The 20,000-nt window shown below is 41.9% G+C and overlaps 2 protein-coding genes across 2 annotated transcripts in view; one reads left to right on the top strand and one right to left on the bottom strand.

Moving 5' to 3' along the window:
• Positions 1-5,856, bottom strand: part of sid4 (secreted immunoglobulin domain 4) — a 10,142-nt gene extending 4,286 nt beyond the window's left edge. The window contains exons 1-4 of the mRNA XM_083523182.1: positions 5,721-5,856; positions 2,127-2,273; positions 1,454-1,588; positions 1,145-1,323 (exon numbers count right to left, since the gene is read on the bottom strand). Of these exons, the coding sequence (XP_083379308.1) occupies positions 1,145-1,323; positions 1,454-1,588; positions 2,127-2,273; positions 5,721-5,769 (510 nt within the window). The 5' untranslated portion in view covers positions 5,770-5,856. The remainder of the gene's footprint in view (positions 1-1,144; positions 1,324-1,453; positions 1,589-2,126; positions 2,274-5,720) is intronic.
• The window catches only part of LOC310715392 (uncharacterized protein), a 147,137-nt gene that overhangs the window by 42,645 nt on the left and 84,492 nt on the right, over positions 1-20,000 (top strand). The gene's annotated exons all lie outside the window — the stretch shown is intronic.

Raw genomic sequence — 20,000 nt, 5'->3', positions numbered from 1 at the left:
ATGTCGTGAATAAGTGTATTTTTTGCTGGAGGTTTTAATTTTCGCCTCTGTTATTTTTATTTATTTATTTATTTTTTATAAAAATGGTAAAACAGAAATGCATGCTGCATTAATCGCTCGTTAATAAAATTTAGTGCCGTTTAAAAGAATTTGCGTTTGAATTCGACAGCCGTAATTTATATATTAATACAAAACTAATAAACAATGTTGTTAACGGGTGATCAGGAATGTCTCTGTTCTCAGTCATGTTCTCATCACTGACTCCCTCTGTCTCATCCATGTTAACCCCAGACTTCTTACTGCCTTCTGCCTGCTCATAGTGAGCTAGAAACTAGTCTACATCTGTGATGTGTGAGAGAGACAGGAACTGATACACCAGTGGATTAAAAAAGACGCACAATTACAGGATACAGGTTGATGGGCTGAAAACGGTGCAGTGAAAATTAAAATTATTGAAATTTCACCAAATCAAAGGATTAAAACTAAAGTATATTTACACAGATATTTGTGTAAAAATGTAACGAGTGAAAGTAAAAGTCTGAAAAATAAATAGTGAAGTAAAAAACTGATACGAGAAAAATCTACTTAATACAGTAACAAAGTATTTGTACTTCGTTACTTCCACCTCTGCACATTACTACACACACACACACACACACACACACACACACACACACACACACACACACACACACACACACAAACACACATGCATCCCACCATCCTGCACTGCTGAAACAGACACCTGCACACACACACAAATGAGATAAACACATTACTACACAAACAAAAACTGGAGACACGCTTTACCACACACACACACACACACACACACACACACACACACACACACACACACACACACACACACACACACACAAACACACGCGTCCCACCATCCTGCACTGCTGAGACAGACACCTGCACACACACACAAATGAGATAAACACATTACTACACACACACAAAAACTGGGGACACACTTTACCACACACACACACACACACACACACACACACAAATTAGATACACACTTGACTACACACACACAACTTGCTGTCCTGCACTGCTGATACAGACACCTACACACACTTACACACAAATAACTAAACATACAAATACCAGTATACACACATACACACACCTTTGCTGTCAAACTGGTGTCCGTTTCCATGGAAACCAGTGCAATTTCTCTTCCTGCTTCCTGTTTAAACCAGGAAATGGATGGGCGGGGCTTTCCAGAGGCATGGCAATGCAGAGATGCGACTCCACCCACTTTTACCTGCACTTGGCCAGAAGGGGTCACACGCACCTTTGCAGGCTCTGACACACAAACACACACACATACACACACACAGAGGTTATACAGAAAACCTCACATTACACACACACACACACACACACACACACACACACACACACACACACACGTGTATAATAACACTGGACTCACGCTTCACAACCAGTGTCACCATGACGGATCCTTTGCCCTGGGCATTGGTTGCTATGCAGCGGTACTGCCCCTGGTTACTGGGGCGAGCAGAGGCAACGGTCAGTACAGAACCATCAGGACCGACTTTAACATTATCTAAAAGAGAACACACACACACATATATATATAAATACACACACACACAAACACAGACACACATATACTGTGTATATATAAATATACACACACACACACACACACACACACATATATATATATATAAAGAGAGAGAGAGAGAGAGAGAGAGAGAGAGAGAGAGTAGTAAAATAAATGTCACATGACCTACATTCAGTTATTTATTATATTCCTCAGTGTTTAAAGACGCTGCATTTCTATTGGCTGAGAGCAGCTGTGTGTTTCTATTGGCATACAGCTGCAGTGCATTTCTGGTCAAGAGCAGCAGTGATAGCAACTCTTTAGAAGATCAATAAAGTTCTGTGTGGAATATGACTCCAGTGTGATCAAGTGTGTGTGTGTGTGTGTGTGTGTGTGTGTGTGTGTGTGTGTGTGTGTGTGTGTGTGTGTGTGATGTGTGTGTGTGTGTGTGTGTGTGTGTGTGTGTGTGTGTGTGTGTGTGTGTGTGTGTTACTGCTTCCCAGCCATGTAAAGTTAAAAGTGACTCTTTGAACTCCACCTGCTAGCGGCTGGTTGTTGGATCGTTTCCACACGAGCTGGATAGGCTGAGCGCCGCTGGTCACTTGGCACCTCAAGCTCACCGTTTCGTCCTGATTCACCGACACACTGCGGGGCTCGACGGATACGACCGGCTTCTGGGCCCAAACTGAATCATTACACATAAACACAAAGATTTATAGTTTACAGCAGTAACATTTTAATGCTATATGACACACTGATACACACTGATACACACTGATACCCCTATACAACCCACTGGGCTTTAAAGACTCAACTTATCTCACTTCCTGTTCTGAATCTCAGAACTGGGCGTTTTATCCTTACACACTCTATACACCTGAGCCCTGGAGTGTGTATATGGAGTGTGTATAGAATGGGTATAAAATGTATATGGAGGTTATATGGATTTTGTATAAAGTGGGTATAGGTTGTGTATAGAGTGTGTATATAGAGCGTGTATAGAGTGTGCATACAGTGTGTATAGAGTGTGTAAAGAGTGTGTATAGAGTGTGTATGGAGTGTATATCGAGTGTTAATGAAGTGTGTATAGAGTGTGTCTAGAGTGTATATGGAGTGTGTATGAAGTGTGTATGCAGTGTGTAAAAAGTGTGTATAAAGTGTGTATAGAGTGTGTATGGAGTGTATATCGAGTGTGTATAGAGTGTGTATAGAGTGTGTATAGAGTATATATGGAGTGTGTATGCAGTGTGTATAGAGTGTGTATAGAGTGTGTATAGAGTGTGTCTAGAGTGTGTATGGAGTGTGTATGCAGTGTGTATAGAGTGTGTCTAGAGTGTATATGGAGTGTGTATGCAGTGTGTATAGAGTGTGTATAGAGTGTGTATAGAGTGTGTCTAGAGTGTATATGGAGTGTGTATGCAGTGTGTATAGAGTGTGTATAGAGTGTGTATAGAATGTGTCTAGAGTGTATATGGAGTGTGTATGCAGTGTGTATAGAGTGTGTATAGAGTGTGTATAGAGTGTGTCTAGAGTGTATATGGAGTGTGTATGAAGTGTATATGGAGTGTGTATGTAGTGTGTATAAAGTGTGTATAGAGTGTGTCTAGAGTGTATATGGAGTGTGTATGAAGTGTATATGGAGTGTGTATAGAGTGTGCATACAGTGTGTATAGAGTGTGTAAAGAGTGTGTATAGAGTGTGTATGGAGTGTATATCGAGTGTTAATGAAGTGTGTATAGAGTGTGTCTAGAGTGTATATGGAGTGTGTATGGAGTGTGTATGCAGTGTGTAAAAAGTGTGTATAAAGTGTGTATAGAGTGTGTATGGAGTGTATATCGAGTGTGTATAGAGTGTGTATAGAGTGTGTCTAGAGTATATATGGAGTGTGTATGCAGTGTGTATAGATTGTGTATAGAGTGTGTATAGAGTGTGTCTAGAGTGTGTATGGAGTGTATATCGAGTGTTAATGAAGTGTGTATAGAGTGTGTCTAGAGTGTATATGGAGTGTGTATGAAGTGTGTATGCAGTGTGTAAAAAATGTGTGTATAAAGTGTGTATAGAGTGTGTATGGAGTGTATATCGAGTGTGTATAGAGTGTGTATAGAGTGTGTCTAGAGTATATATGGAGTGTGTATGCAGTGTGTATAGAGTGTGTATAGAGTGTGTATAGAGTGTGTCTAGAGTGTGTATGGAGTGTGCATGCAGTGTGTATAGAGTGTGTATAGAGTGTGTATAGAGTGTGTCTAGAGTGTGTATGGAGTGTGCATGCAGTGTGTATAGAGTGTGTATAGAGTGTGTATAGAGTGTGTCTAGAGTGTATATGGAGTGTGTATGCAGTGTGTATAGAGTGTGTATAGAGTGTGTATAGAGTGTGTCTAGAGTGTATATGGAGTGTGTATGAAGTGTATATGGAGTGTGTATGTAGTGTGTATAAAGTGTGTATAGAGTGTGTCTAGAGTGTATATGGAGTGTGTATGAAGTGTATATGGAGTGTGTAAAGAGTGTGTATGCAGTGTGTATACTATTTCTATAGTATACTACTTCTACTATATTAGTCAGGGGCCACACAGGGGCAGTTTGTGGGGCAGGATGTCACATGGGGCAGTGCAACACACACCAACAGGCATGTAATTAAAATACACACACAACAAATAACACACAGCCATTATAACAGTTTATATGTCACACACACACACACACACACACACACACACACACACACACACACACACACACACACACACACGTCCCACTATCCTGCACTGCTAAATTAGACACCTCCACACACACACACACACAAATGAGATACACACATTACTACACACACACAAAAACTGGGGACACACTTTACCACACACACACACACACACACACACACACACACACACACACACACACACACACACACACACACACACACACACACGCGTCCCACCATCCTGCACTGCTGAAACAGACACCTGCAAACACACACACACAAATGAGATACACACATTACTACACACACACAAAAACTGGAGACACACTTTACCACACACACACACACACACACACACACACACACACACACACACACACACACACACACACACACAAAATAGATACACACTTTACTACACACACATGTCCTGCTGTCCTGCACTGTCCTACACACACACACACACACACACACACACACACACACACACACACACACACACACACACAGACACACACACAGAGAGAAAGCACTAGGAACCCAACTAATGTGATCACACAATAGTCAAGGTCAACAAATAACAGAAAGTCACGTACAACCTGAAACACACCGAGTGACCCCAAATACAGGGTTTTTTATCAACCAAGTTTAAGAACCTACACACACACTCACACACACACACACACACACACACACACACACACACACACACACACACACACACACACACACACAATAGCATATATCCTGGCTTAGCACATAAAGCTAATAAAAAAGCTCAGGGTTAGGAAAGGGATAAAATCTTCAAGAGTGAAACAGCTTGTGGTCTGTAAGTACAGTTAATCCCCTACACACACACACACACACACACACACACACACACACACACACACACACACACACACAGAGCCCCACAGCTACTGTATATACGAGATGTTTTCAGAGCTGTAGATCAGATCAGACATCATGCTGAGCTCTGTTTCCACATTTACACTTATTCACATTTACATTTATGGCACAATGTCACAGCTACATGTTTATATATCAACAGCTTTACATTTAACAAACAAACAAACAAACATACAAAAAATATTTATTTCTTTATTATAAACCTGCACATGAATCCGATGATTTCTTTCAAAAAGTTTTTACAAACATCTTCCGTCAGTTCCTACTGATCTTTTCTTCAATAAAGGAACAGAGAAATAAAGAAAGAAATATATCAATAAAAAACTAATAAATTAGAAAACAGCCGTTTTACAGTTAATAATAATAATAATAATAATAATAATAATAGTTAAAATAATAATTTTGTAATTATTTTGGAAATGAATCGTGCTTTAATTCTGTTTATAGAGGCTTCAGTGGATATAATGCAGAAAGTGTGTGTTGTGAGTTTGAATTGTTCGATTATTCGCATTATTGTGTGTTTACCTGATAGAAGAAGAGTGGTGAAGATGAGTGCTACCTTAATGACCTCCATGATGAAAAGCTAGATATCTCTCTCTCGCTCTGTCTCTTCTGTCTGTCTGTCTGTCTGTCAGTCTGTTTGCTCTCCTCCCTCTATCCTTTCATCATGTCTCAGTCCATCCACCCCCAACACACACACACACACACACACACACACACACACACACACACACACACACACACACACACACACACACACACATTAAACATGACATGTGCAGTTTGATGCCCACAACCTAGTTCACTAAAAAGTTGTGATTGTGTTGAATTAATGGCAGAAGTGTGTGTGTGTGTGTGTGTGTGTGTGTGTGTGTGTGTGTGTGTGTGTGTGTGTGTGTGTGTTAGGAATAACAAACAGGACTGGACCTGGATCTGAGAGTGAACTGGCGCATGCTGATCATGTGTCGCGTGCTGGGTTTGACCTCTAATCTGGTCTCATGTTTAATCAGCACATGGGTTCAGCAAACAGAGGAAAAGTCCACAGTTTGGGGTAAAAAACGGTTTGTGTGGGGGGAGGTGTGGTAATGTGTGTGCAGAGGTGGAAAGAGTAATAAAATATTCTACTTAAAAGTACTGTTACTTCCATCAAATTTTACTTCAGTGCAGGTAAAGTTACCGATCTCAAAATCTACTCAAGTAAAAGTAAAAAAGAAACTGAACCTCAACAAAAGTGTGTGATTGTTTATACCATAATGCTGGAATCTAAAGCAACATCACAGATCGACTCTAAAATATAACACCTTTTATTCAATTCATTTGACACTTAAACCATGACACTGGTAATAGAGCTACTGTAGCTTCATTATGCAGTGACAATTTCCCCCCAAGTCCCTGTTTATTTCCAACCTGGGTGCTAACCAACATTAGCAATGTCACGCAAAGCAACAATAAAACAATTATGTAATCTAAAGATATAAGTATTAATAACTGACCTCAACATGCTTGCACAGGTTTGCGTTTTTATAAGCTGCAAGTTCAGTAACCTTCAGCAAACGCAGCTTACACTTCATAATAAACCGTCTATACCAACAGCTCGTTCACAGGGACGCAGGAGCTCCAGGGTTCATAAGCTTATTAACAATGTGTGCGAATTTATTGTAAGGTGCAGAGGTGGGAAGTAAAGTCCTGACCCTCACTCTTTATGAAGATAAGAATCAGCAGGCAGAAGGCAGTAAGAAGTTTGGGGTTAATGTGGATGAGACAGAGGGAGTCAGTGATGAGAACATGACTGAGAACAGACACATTTATGATCATCATCATCTTTTCTCTGCTTGTGTTCTGTATGTGGATCTTCAGCCTGGACACATTCATTAGGTAACAACATTTTTAATTAGTTTTGTATTAATGTATATATATATATATATTTGGCTGTCAAAATTAAAATGATTGTAAACGGCACTAGATGTTATTAACTCGCCATCAATTCAGCACGCATTTCTGTTTTTACCGTTTTTATAAAAAGTATAAATACATAAATAAATAACTAAATATAAAAGAGGCGAAATTAAAACCTCCAGCAAAAAATACACTTATTCACTACGTCCCTTCTTCACTTAGATATAAAATAAATAAATAAAATAATTTTAATCAGTAAACTTTTGTTTTATTTTTGCACAAAGTCTCAAATTAAACACCAAATCCACCATGTTTTACACTATTTACCCTCTGGGTGGCGTTTTGTGGGTTTTTCCCTCATAATGGCGACACGAACTTAAATTACTGTCTTTATTGATCGTACAGATAAAAACAATACATCATTCAAATCTGTAAAATGTCTATGATTATATATATAAAAGCTTCTTGACTTGAAGAGGTGCAGTTTCTCCGGTATCACCTCATTAACTGTCCGTGTGGAAACATAGCAAAGGCTCTTAATGATGTCCACACGTCTCTGCACTGTTATAGCCTTTATATTTAATCACTGTACATATGCTTACATACATATCACATGCTGTACATATGATACATATTTATCTGCACTATTTGCACGATTGCTAATTTTTGCACTTCTGGTAGATGCCAAACTGAATTTCGTTGCTGTGTACCTGTACAATGCAATGACAATAAAGATCTATCTATCTATCTATCTATCTATCTATCTATCTATCTATCTATCTATCTATCTATCTATCTATCTATCTATCTATCTATCCATCCATCCATCCATCCATCCATCCATCCATCCATCCATCCATCCATCCATCCATCCATCCATCCATCCATCTATCTATCTATCTATCTATCTATCTATCTATCTATCTATCTATCTATCTATCTATCTATCTACTTTCACTTAAGTAAAAAGGTATAATCAGTACTTCAACTTTTACCCGAGTATTTTAAAACATGAGTATCTGTACTTCTACTTAAGTAATGGATGTGTGTACTTTTGCCACCTCTGGTAAGGAGGAATAAGTTTGTGTAGTGTGTATGAAAGAAAACAATTAAACAATTATTAGAACAAAATAACAGTATCAGAAGTGGACTCCAACAGCTTCAATATTAGCAGACATTTTAAATAATTGTAATTTTCTTTTGGTACTGTCAAACTGGGGACAACGGTATGGAAGATGAGAACTCGATCAGAGAGCCACAGGAGAATGGGTCGACCCAAGTGCAGACTCAAGATGAAGCCGAAATTGTATTTTGTTTTTTTGTTTATTTTCAAAAAGTCCTGAAAGAGGCAAAAAAGAAACAAAACAAACAAAGGAGAACAGGAGAAACACAATATCACAAATGGCATACACATGAGGCTGGCTACGCAAGACAAGGACCAAAAACTGACAAAAAAAGAGGCAATTTAAATACACTGTGGCTAATGGGGCAAATATAGGAGCAAAGTAGCTAATGAGGGTCACAGGGATACAATGGTGACACCTGGTGGGGCAAGAAAGTAAAGACACAGATAGATAATAAAAAAAAAAGAAAAGAAAAAAACTACTTAATCTCTGTTTGTGACTTTGAGCAGCAGTAGAATTCTGGATGTAATGCGCCGTATATAAAATGTGTAAGAAAAGTGCTATTTTGATCCATTCAGTCATTTTTGGTCTGCGAACAGCAATAACAAAAACTTGTCAATGCTGTGAGGTGGCCATGGTATAAGGTGATCATCTATAGCTAGATGTGAAGCCTCATACAATTTTAATGCTGTTCGCTTCACCTCAGGATGTTCTTCACCTCCTTCACCTCCAGAGAACAGCTTTTCACTTTGCCTTAGTCCAAATTAAATAATTTTTTAAATAAGCATTTCTGGATCATGTTCATATATGGCTTGTTCTTTGCATGATAAACTGTTAGCCTTCTGTGTTTGTTTTGTACTTCGCCACCCTGTACCCCCGTGTTCTGACTTCTCTTTTCCCTCTTTTTCTTCAGCTAAAAATCCAACAAAATCAGTCTACTGCATCTTGAGTCCCTTTCTGCACTTCATTTCCATGGCATACTGTTTGAATTCAGTTCTTGACAGAAAAATCAAGCCAGCTTTAGACCAAGCAGAGATCCCAAGTGCACAAAATCTTCTCATCATAGGCCATCACATGGCAGGAACTCCAGTTCCCACTGCTTCAGTGCTTCTTTAGGGATTCTGACATAGTTTCCTCACCCAGTGTTTCAACAAGTTTGAGTTACAACCCTTCTCAATCCTGATGGTAACCCAACGGTAATGCACAGGAAGGAGTTCTTTATCCTGAGCCCCTCCAAGCTGCACCCAAACCCATGCAGCTGGGCAACACATGACTCCCACCTCAAAAATGTCATTGTGCTAGAGGGAACGGTGCTGTCTGTATTGTGGCCAGGCTCAGACTGTTCTGAACTCTTGGGATATGCCAGAACCGTCACAGCAAGGAAAGGGTCTGTAAAGGGGATATCGCAGGCCTCCAGAACACCTGGTTTTGGTTTGTATCTCCAGTTTTAAGTTTCAAGTTTATTTAAATGGACATTATCTCAAAGCAGCTTTACAGAAGGTAAAAATTAAATATGAAATTTATATACAGTATAAGTGAATTTTGAATCCCTGATAAATAAGCCTGGGTGTATGTGGCATGGAAAATCTCCCTTAAAAATAAACAAAAACAAAATAATACAGAAATCCCCAGAGCACCAGACATGTATGATATAAATGGAATGTAGATACACCAGATGTGAGGCAGGATTCAAGCGAATGGAGAAGGCTCCTTTAAGTTTTAGTTTTAACATCATTCACCATACAGCATTAACTCTCACTGAGGTAAAAGCTGTTTTGGAGAACTTTTACCTGCTGAAGTGTCTAAAAGCAATGTAAAAGGAGGTAACACTTCTTTCCAGTATGTTTCAGTCATGAGGTTAGTAAGTTTTAGTCAGTCTCCTTACTATTGGTGTCTGATATCCATTTGTCTAATTTACCCCAAGCAAGACTGCATCTGAGAAAATCTGTTTAATGTAGTAATGATCAGAGGTGGCAAAAGTCCACACATCCTTCACTTAGTAGAAGTGCAGATACTCATGTTGTAAAAGACTCTGGGGAAAGTTCTGATTGCAGTTTTTCACTCAAGTTAAAGTAAAGAAGTTTGGGCTCTGACATGTACTTAGGTAAAAGTAGTGATTATTATTACCTGTTTTAGTGTCACGCTGGTAACTGAAGCTCATGTCATATTAATATTAGAGCTGTAAGTCAATTTTTATGATATTTAATCATGATTAATCCCATGATTGTCACGAGTTAACTCACAATTGATCGCAACTTAATCGCACATTTTAATCTGTTCTAAATGTTCAAGTTTTGAATACTTCAATCAATTATGCAAATGTATGAATATTATTCATGAAACCAAACTTAACACAGAACATAAAGACAAATTATTTTTGCTATTTTAGCTAGTTTTAAATTGTGTAAATCATTAGGACACCAAACGGAACCTTGGAACCTATGTTTCCACACGGACGGTTAATAAGGTGAGGCAAATATTCACTGAGATTCAGGTTGTTTTATTTATGTGTCTGTAAAGAGAGATGACAGAGACAGGAGAGAGCTCTCCCTTGTTTTTAATTTTTTTTTAATTCTTTTTTACAAACGTTACATATATGGATTGTTCCTCACCCAGTGCCTCAGATTTGTGCTACAACCATACTTGTTCCTGACCGATCGGGCAAAGCTCGTCAACATCATTACCCAACTATCGCCCAAAGTCCTTTGGGTGCGCCAATGCCATCTGGGAGACTCAAAGCCCCTGCTACTCCAAACACTCAGCATTTGTGCATGAATTCAAGTGACTGTTTGATCAGCTCTGCAACACCTGGTGATCACCCCTGTTCTCTTGTAAGTCTTGTTCTATATTTTGTTTTGCTGTGCCTGTGCTTAGACCTATTAATTTGCTTTTTAATGTCTCTCCTTATTTCTTGCATGATTTTTTTTTTTACTTCTGTGGACCATTTTGCTTTGCTCTTGTTGGACTGTCTTTTTTTTAACTGTTCTTTTGGGGTTTGTTTTTTTTTTTGTTTTTTTTGTTTGAGCAGTTATCCTCAACCTCAAACTTTTCAAGTCTGGGGGCATGCTTTACCTGCCTATTAAAGGATGAGTCATGATAAACTGATTTATTTCATATAATTAGATTTTTATCTATAAAGCGAGAGTGCGTGCAGTTTCTAACATCACCAGAAGAGGGCTCTGCTGTTACTCTTGTGTTTTTGGTGTTTCACGAAGTTAATGATTAGTCATGAATTGAATTGATCTCATTTCACTTTTGCTCGAACAGGAAAGGCCTCACTAGTGCCTAATTTCAGCCTAAACCTCAGATCACAGATATTGTCATATCTGAGTAAAAAGGGGGGGGTCTTATTTAAAAAATACTTTCTTTCAGCTTCTCCCATTAGGGTGCGCCACAGCGGATCATCCGCACGTTTGATTTGGCACGTTTTTATGCTGGATGCCCTTCCTAACGCAACCTAATGCAACACGACATAAGTCTTTGTGTGTTTGTGTTGCTTTTCCACTGGACCGTACACAATTGTAGGTAAATATATATATATTTTTTTGCCTACAACCCTGAACCTTAACGTCAGCAAACAAAACCAGTCAAATCGTTCACCTCTTTAAGTTCTTCGCATGCAAAAATGGCACACTGTGTGTCCTGCTGCAAAACAAGCATCAAGATGTCAACACACAATGTGAAATTTGGGTGGATAAGAATCAGAAATTTTTTTTTACAAAGAAATTCTTTGCGGTTTCTTTAAAATACAATTCAAAAGTGTTACATTAAAACTAATATTATAAATGTTAAATTAAATATAGATACTAAGTTATATATTCAGTAAAGATGCTGATTAGTCAATTAATTCACAATCCTATTGCAATATTCTGCATTAATAATACAGTTATACATCAATTGATACACATATACAGGGTTTGTGCACATTTTTACCAATAAAATTTCAGGACTTGTCCATGGCTTTGAGGTACATTTTCATGACCTAATGTTTTTTGGAGATGTTTATGAATACAGTTGAAATAAGAAGAAAAATCAATGTTCAGATATGCAAATTTCAAACCAGTTGCTGCCATAAAATCTTCATGATGGCAGCAATCTTAGAACAGCCAATATAAACTTCCCATCTGGTGAATTTACACCCATCTCTGTGCAGTAGTGCAACCTGCACTAACCGATGTTAATTACAGACTTTCCCCACATCATTCTGCACTTGCTTCTGGAGTATTTCTAGCACTTTCCAATTGGGCAAGATTCTTAATTGTGATCTCTAAAAGCAAGTTATTCATTTTCTCAGCGATGTTTCAAGCTGATGAAAAGTTCGTTAACTCTGAGCTGAAGTATTTAGTCTTGACCTCGGACCCGTCCCATAGCCTGACACGCATGTCTAACTGTTTCCACTGTAAATACTTAATTAGGCTTTCATCAAGTAACATAACAGACTCTTTGCTTCGATGCTTTAATGCTTGCTGTCACAGGGTGCATTTTGCAGGTCCCGGGTTTGATTTTTCTTAAGTCTCCCCTGATTCTTTTCTTCGGGAAGCAAAACATCATCAAATCGGCATTTTCCTGACATCGCGTGAGTTGCCGTTACCCTGTGCAGAGAACGTCACATGAGGTGAACCAAATTTCCATGACTTTCCCAAAACTTTATGGGTTTATTTATTTTTCCAAGACTTTTCCAGACCTGGAAATGATTTTTTATTTAAAACATTCCATGATTTTCCACTTTTTTCATAACCGTATGAACCCTGATGTAACAATCGCTGCACTGAAATTATTGCACATAAATTGCCCAAGATATAAAGATTATATAATTGTGGTGTGAACATCTATAACTACACTATATCTAGGGTTTATCATTTATATTTATATCAAAATGCAAATTCATTTTTTTGCATGAAAAAATATGTGAATGAATGAAAATTAAAACAATTTGAATAATTTTTTTGCTCTTTTACTGTATATCCTCATTGAAAATGTGTTTAGAAAAATCATTAAACATCCAAAGTTACTTGGTTTTTTTTTTTTTCAGTTCTTCCTGTAGAATCAGTTACAGGAACTGATTCATGATGGATATATTTTGAAAGATGATGTTTTTGGTTTAATAACAGTGGGTACGAGCCTCCATGTGCTCATTGTAGTTTATTATGTGTAGATACAGTAGCAGAAGGTATTTCCAGAGCTCCTCCATCACCTTCACCTTCACAGAGATGATATGACTCACTAGTTCTTATTAAGTGAACAAAGAAGTGAGGAAACCTAACGAGAAAATCTCCACACTAGAAAGTTCACAGCGCCTGTAACATCAACCAGGTTGAATTGAAGCCCCTTCAGACTTACATTTTCCCATTTTCTCTATTAAATAAATATTAAATATACATTTTATAGACAAATGTTTGTGGAGACTTGACCATAAAGTTGGTATGTGCTTTTTAAACATCCCATTCCACATTTAGTCCCCATTTACCAAACCTCTAGTCTTCTGAGAAGATCTGGTTACTCACACACTTCTAGCACGAATCTGCACAAAATCTAATGGAACCATTTTCCAGATTAGTGGAGGTTATTATAAAAGTAAAGAGAGAAATATTGTGGAATAGGGATGTTCAAAAAGAAGCACATACCAATCTCATGCTCATCTCAAAGTTCTCATGCTCATCTCAAAGTTCTCATGCTCATCTCAAAGTTCTCATGCTCATCAAAGTTCTCATGCTCATCAATGTTCTCATGCTCATCTTAAAGTTCTCATGCTCATCTCAAAGTTCTCATGCTCATCAAAGTTCTCATGCTCATCTCAAAGTTCTCATGCTCATCAATGTTCTCATGCTCATCTCAAAGTTCTCATACTCATCAATGTTCTCATGCTCATCTCAAAGTTCTCATACTCATCTCAGAGTGTAGCCGCTGTACCGTGTAGCTAGCGAGCTGTAGTGCTGTACTGATTCTACTGAATGAAGTCAGTTGAGTATAAATTTGTCATTTGCCTCCTCGACAGCTTTATTTAAGAAAAGACGATCTCCAGGGTTTAATATAAAAATCACGGATCATGAATCATCATCTGTCTTTCGATTGTGTTTTGGAGGATGTGAGTCACTTTGACCTGTGTGTCAGACTGACGATTGACACGATGAGTCATTTCACAGGCTGTTCTTTGATTTGTGTTACTGGTGAGGTTTCACACACACACACACACACACACACACACACACACACACACACACACACACACACACACATGAACTGATGCCTTAATGTGACTGTGGGAGCTGCAGAAGAACCATGTAAATGTAAATAATTAAATCTAATTACAAAATGCTGAAGGTTTAATGGTGGTTTTGTTTAATTTTATGGAAATTAAACTCAACAGCACCCCCAGTGGTTACCATGCTGCACTGTATAAATGAGGCTGATGCTGATTTTCTTTCCAGATGGTATTGACCAGTTTGTTCTTATCCCTGTTCCTTCATCTGGTTCTGAATCAGCACTGCTCACTTCCAGACTCAACTTCAAGCCTTGTTCAATTAAAAAGCATGGTCTTTTGAAAGCTCTGAACAATTACATGCTGCATTACAGTTATGGGGATGTGTTGAGATATCTGACAGATGTATCTTAGTAAATTACACAAATACGTATCAATCAGAATCAGAAGGTTAAAGTGATCTTAAACTGGAGGACCAAAAATATTGGGAGTTTTCCATCCCCAAACTGTTAGCACAATGTTTAAGATATTTGTGCACAAAGCCAGCTCCATGAAGATCTGTATTTTATGGGTTGGAGTGGAAGATCTCCTGCTATAGAGATTCAATCCTGAACATGAATGAATGTGAACCCCAGACCTCCTCACCTTCTCACCTACATCAGTTCCTGACTTGACTACAGTCCTTGTAAATGAAAAGAACCTCCACAAATGAGAAAAGTGGAGCTTTTCATAGCAGCAAATGGGGTTAAAATGTGGAATGAGAACTTAAAAAAAAGCACATACTGTACCAGTCAGATGGTCAGGTGTCCACAATGCTCCTTAGCTCCTCCTTCTCAGGACTTGAGGAAAGTGAACAAGGACAGCATCTAAAAAGCAATAAAAAAAAAAAGCATGTTTGCTTCACAGAGCTCTCAGGTTCCTCCGATGTTTGCATAATAATGAATATGTAAATTATTTATTTTATTTATCGCGTGCGCTGACTTGATTGATTCCCTACAAATCCTGAAGACTATGGAATCAATCTAAACAATACCCACACCGTGATCCTGTGTAGAACTTTTTATTGTGCCAGATAAATAATACCATAAACAATAATACATTATAATACATCATCATCATCATCATCATCATCATCAGTAATTCAGGACTCAGCAACCGATTTATAAACATTATTGAATTATAGTCAGAGTGTGTGTGTGTGTGTGTGTGTGTGTGTGTGTGTGTGTGTGTGTGTGTGTGTGTGTGTGTGTGTGTGTGTGTTTGTGTGTGTTTGTGTGTGGGGAGGGTGGGGGGTGTTTTTGTGTGTGCTCAAAACATTCCTATGTAAAGCTATGGTGCGCAGAATAAACACAAACACACAAACACACACACACACAAACACACACACACACACACACACACACACATTTGTCTTTTTTTCACTCAATTATTGTGAAAACTGGCAGACTCCTCAGAGCACTGTCTCTATCTCTTTTCTTTCTCCCTCAGTCTGTCTCTCCTCCTGGCTCTTGCTCTCTTTCTCTAGAGACTGTCTGATATTTACTGATGTATGTTGTTGATTGTCTCAAATCATTTCAGTTGATGCAGCATTATTTTCAGGAAAAACACAACAGCTATGATTTACAGTGATGAATCTGCCTCGGTTCGAAAATACGGCACTTAGGATAGCTAACGGGATTAATAGTGCTAATCCAGGGCTATGTGAGTGTTACAATGTGTAACCGGATGTTAGTGTATGATGTGGAGGTGATGAAAGGCTCGAGGTGAACCAAAGAGCGTTAACATGTTTTATCTTTGCAGAGCAAAACTGACCGAATATTTATTGACATACACACACAAGGGCTGTTCATGTCAAACCGGGACGTTTAATGTATTGTAACATATAAAATTGGACACTAGCGTGGCAGTACTACACGCAGTGTGTCTTATTACTGATCAGTAAAAGTGTCGCGATGATGGTCCGGAGACCATTCATCAAGATGGCAGTGTTAGTGCGCGGAACAGCGTGCGGTGCTGAAGTTTCTCATGAACGAACTTCAAGCACAGTATAGTAAACATTCAAAGATGGCCATCAGTGATGATCTCAGTCGTGGTGGTTTCCTAATGCCAAAGTGAAGTGAAGCAGGTTGTCCTGGGATGGTTATGGCGTACTGACAAATCTTTTAATGCCGAATCTTTCCAGGTATTAGTTACACACTGGGATAAATGTATAAATACAGTTTCCATCCATCCATCCATCCATCTTCTCCCGCTTATCCGATGCCGGGTCGCGGGGGCAGCAGTCTAAGCAAAGATGCCCAGACTTCCCTCTCCCTAGACACTTCTTCCAGCTCTTCCGGGGGGACACCAAGGCGTTCCCAGGCCAGCCGGGAGACATAGTCTCTCCAGCGTGTCCTAGGTCTTCCCCGGGGTCTCCTCCCAGTGGGACGCGCCCGGAACACCTTCCCAGGAAGGCGTCCAGGAGGCATCCGGAACAGATGCCCGAGCCACCTCAGCTGACCCCTCTCGATGTGGAGGAGCAGCGGATCTACTCCGAGCTCCTCCCGAGTGACTAAGCTTCTCACCCTATCTCTAAGGGATCGCCCAGCCACCCTGCGGAGGAAGCACATTTCGGCCGCCTGTATCCGGGATCTTGTCCTTTCGGTCATGACCCAGAGCTCATGACCATAGGTGAGAGTAGGAACGTAGATTGACCGGTAAATCGAAAGTTTCGCCTTGCGGCTCAGCTCCTTCTTCACCACGACAGACCGGTACATCGACCGCATTACTGCAGAAGCTGCACCGATCCGTCTGTCAATCTCCCGTTCCACCCTTCCCTCACTCGTGAACAAAACCCCAAGATACTTAAACTCCTCCACTTGCGGCAGGAACTCCCCACCAACCTGAAGTGGGCAAGCCACCCTTTTCCGACTGAGGACCATGGCCTCGGATTTGGAGGTGCTGATTCTCATCCCAGCCGCTTCACACTCGGCTGCAAACCGTCCCAGTGCATGCTGAAGGTCCTGGTCTGATGAAGCCAACACGACAACATCATCTGCAAAGAGCAAAGACGAAATCGTGTCGTCACCAAACCGGACACCCTCCGACCCCTGGCTGCGCCTAGAAATTCTGTCCATAAAAATTATGAACAGAACCGGTGACAAAGGGCAGCCCTGCCGGAGTCCAACATGCACCGGGAACAAGTCTGACTTACTGCCGGCAATGCGAACCAAGCTCCTGCTTCGGTCATACAGGGACCGGACAGCCCTTAGTAAAGGGCCCCCGACCCCATACTCCCGGAGCACCCTCCACAGGCCGCCGCGAGGGACACAGTCGAATGCCTTTTCCAAATCCACAAAGCACATGTGGACTGGTTGGGCAAACTCCCATGAACCCTCCAGCACCCTGTAGAGGGTATAGAGCTGGTCCAGTGTTCCACGGCCTGGACGAAAACCACATTGTTCCTCCTGAATCCGAGGTTCTACTATCGGCCGTATTCTCCTCTCCAGTACCCTGGCATAGACTTTCCCAGGTAGGCTGAGAAGTGTGATCCCCCTATAGTTGGAACACACCCTCCGGTCCCCCTTCTTAAAAAGAGGGACCACCACCCCGGTCTGCCATTCCAGAGGCACTGTCCCCGACCGCCACGCGATGCTGCAGAGGCGTGTCAGCCAAGACAGCCCCACAACATCCAGAGACTTGAGGTACTCAGGGCGGATCTCATCCACCCCCGGTGCCCTGCCACCGAGGAGTTTCTTTACTACCTCGGTGACTTCAGCTTGGGTGATGGACGAGTCCGCCTCTGAGCCCTCAGCCTCTGCTTCCTCAATGGAAGACGTGACGGCGGGATTGAGGAGATCCTCGAAGTATTCCTTCCACCGTCCAACGACATCCCCAGTTGAGGTCAACAGCTCCCCACCTCTACTGTAAACAGCATTGGTGGGGCACTGCTTTCCCCTCCTGAGGCGCCGGATGGTTTGCCAGAATCTCTTCGAGGCCAGCCGATAGTCCTTCTCCATGGCCTCACCGAGCTCCTCCCAGGCCCGAGTTTTTGCCTCGATAACCACCCGGGCTGCAGTTCGCTTGGCCTGCCGGTACCCGTCAGCTGCCTCAGGAGTCCCACAAGCCAACCAGGCCAGGTAGGACTCCTTCTTCAGCTTGACGGCATCCCTTACTTCCGGTTTCCACCACCGGGTTCGGGGATTGCCGCCTCGACAGGCACCGGAGACCTTACTGCCACAGCTCCGAGCGGCCGCTTCGACAATGGAGGTGGAGAACATGGTCCACTCGGACTCAATATCTCCGGCCTCCCTCGGGATCTGGTCAAAGCTCTGCCGGAGGTGGGAGTTGAAGATCTCTCTGACAGGAGGCTCGGCCAAACGTTCCCAGCAGACCCTCACAGTACGCTTGGGTCTGCCGAGTCTGTCCAGCTTCCTCCCCCGCCATCGGATCCAACTCACCACCAGGTGGTGATCAGTTGACAGCTCCGCCCCTCTCTTTACCCGAGTGTCCAAGACATACGGCCGCAGGTCAGATGAAACGACCACAAAGTCGATCATCGACCTGCGGCCTAGGGTGTCCTGGTGCCACGTGTACTGATGGACACCCTTATGCTTGAACATGGTGTTCGTTATGGACAAACTGTAACTAGCACAGAAGTCCAATAACTGAACACCGCTCGGGTTCAGATCAGGGGGGCCGTTCCTCCCAATCACGCCCCTCCAGGTGTCACTGTCGCTGCCCACGTGTGCATTGAAGTCTCCTAGTAGAACGACGGAGTCCCCAGTCGGAGCACTGTCCAGCACCCCTCCCAGAGACCCCAAGAAGGCCGGGTACTCTATACTGCCGTTTGGCCCGTAGGCACACACGACAGTGAGAGACCTATCCCCGACCCGTAGGCGCAGGGAAACGACCCTCTCGTTCACCGGGGTAAACTCCAACACATGGCGGCTGAGCTGGGGGGCTATAAGCAAACCCACACCAGCCCGACGCCTTTCACCATGGGCAGCTCCAGAGTTGTAAAGAGTCCATCCTCTCTCGAGGAGTGTGGTTCCAGAGCCCAGGCCGTGCGTAGAGGTGATCCCGACTATCTCTAGTCGGAACCTCTCAACCTCACGCACAATCTCAGGCTCCTTCCCCGCCAGCGAGGTGACATTCCACGTCCCTAGAGCTAGCTTCCGTGTCCAGGGATCGGGTTGTCGAGGACTCCACCTTCGACTGCTGCCCGATCCTCTTAGCACCGGCCCCTTACGGTCCCTCCTGCAGGTGGTGAGCCCACTGGAAGGCGGCCCCACGTGGCTCCTTCGGGCTGAGCCCGGCCGGACCCTGTGGGGGAAGGCCCGGCCACCAGGCGCTCGCATACGAGCCCCAACCCCGGGCCTGGCTCCAGGGTGGGGCCCCGGCTGCGCCATACCGGGCGACGTCACGGTCCCTGATGTAGTATCTCTCATAAGGGGTTTTGAACCGCTCTTAGTCTGACCCGTCGCCCAGGACCTGTTTGCCTTGGGAGACCCTACCAGGGGCATATAGCCCCGGACAACATAGCTCCTAGGGTCATTCGAGTACTCAAACCCCTCCACCACGTTAAGGTGGCAGTTCAAGGAGAGG

This window comes from Silurus aristotelis (genome assembly GCF_946808225.1).
Source record: "Silurus aristotelis genome assembly, chromosome: 20".
Taxonomy (NCBI): Eukaryota; Metazoa; Chordata; class Actinopteri; order Siluriformes; family Siluridae; genus Silurus; species Silurus aristotelis.
Note: the sequence above shows the minus strand (reverse complement) of the source record. Positions and strands in the feature narration are given on the sequence as shown.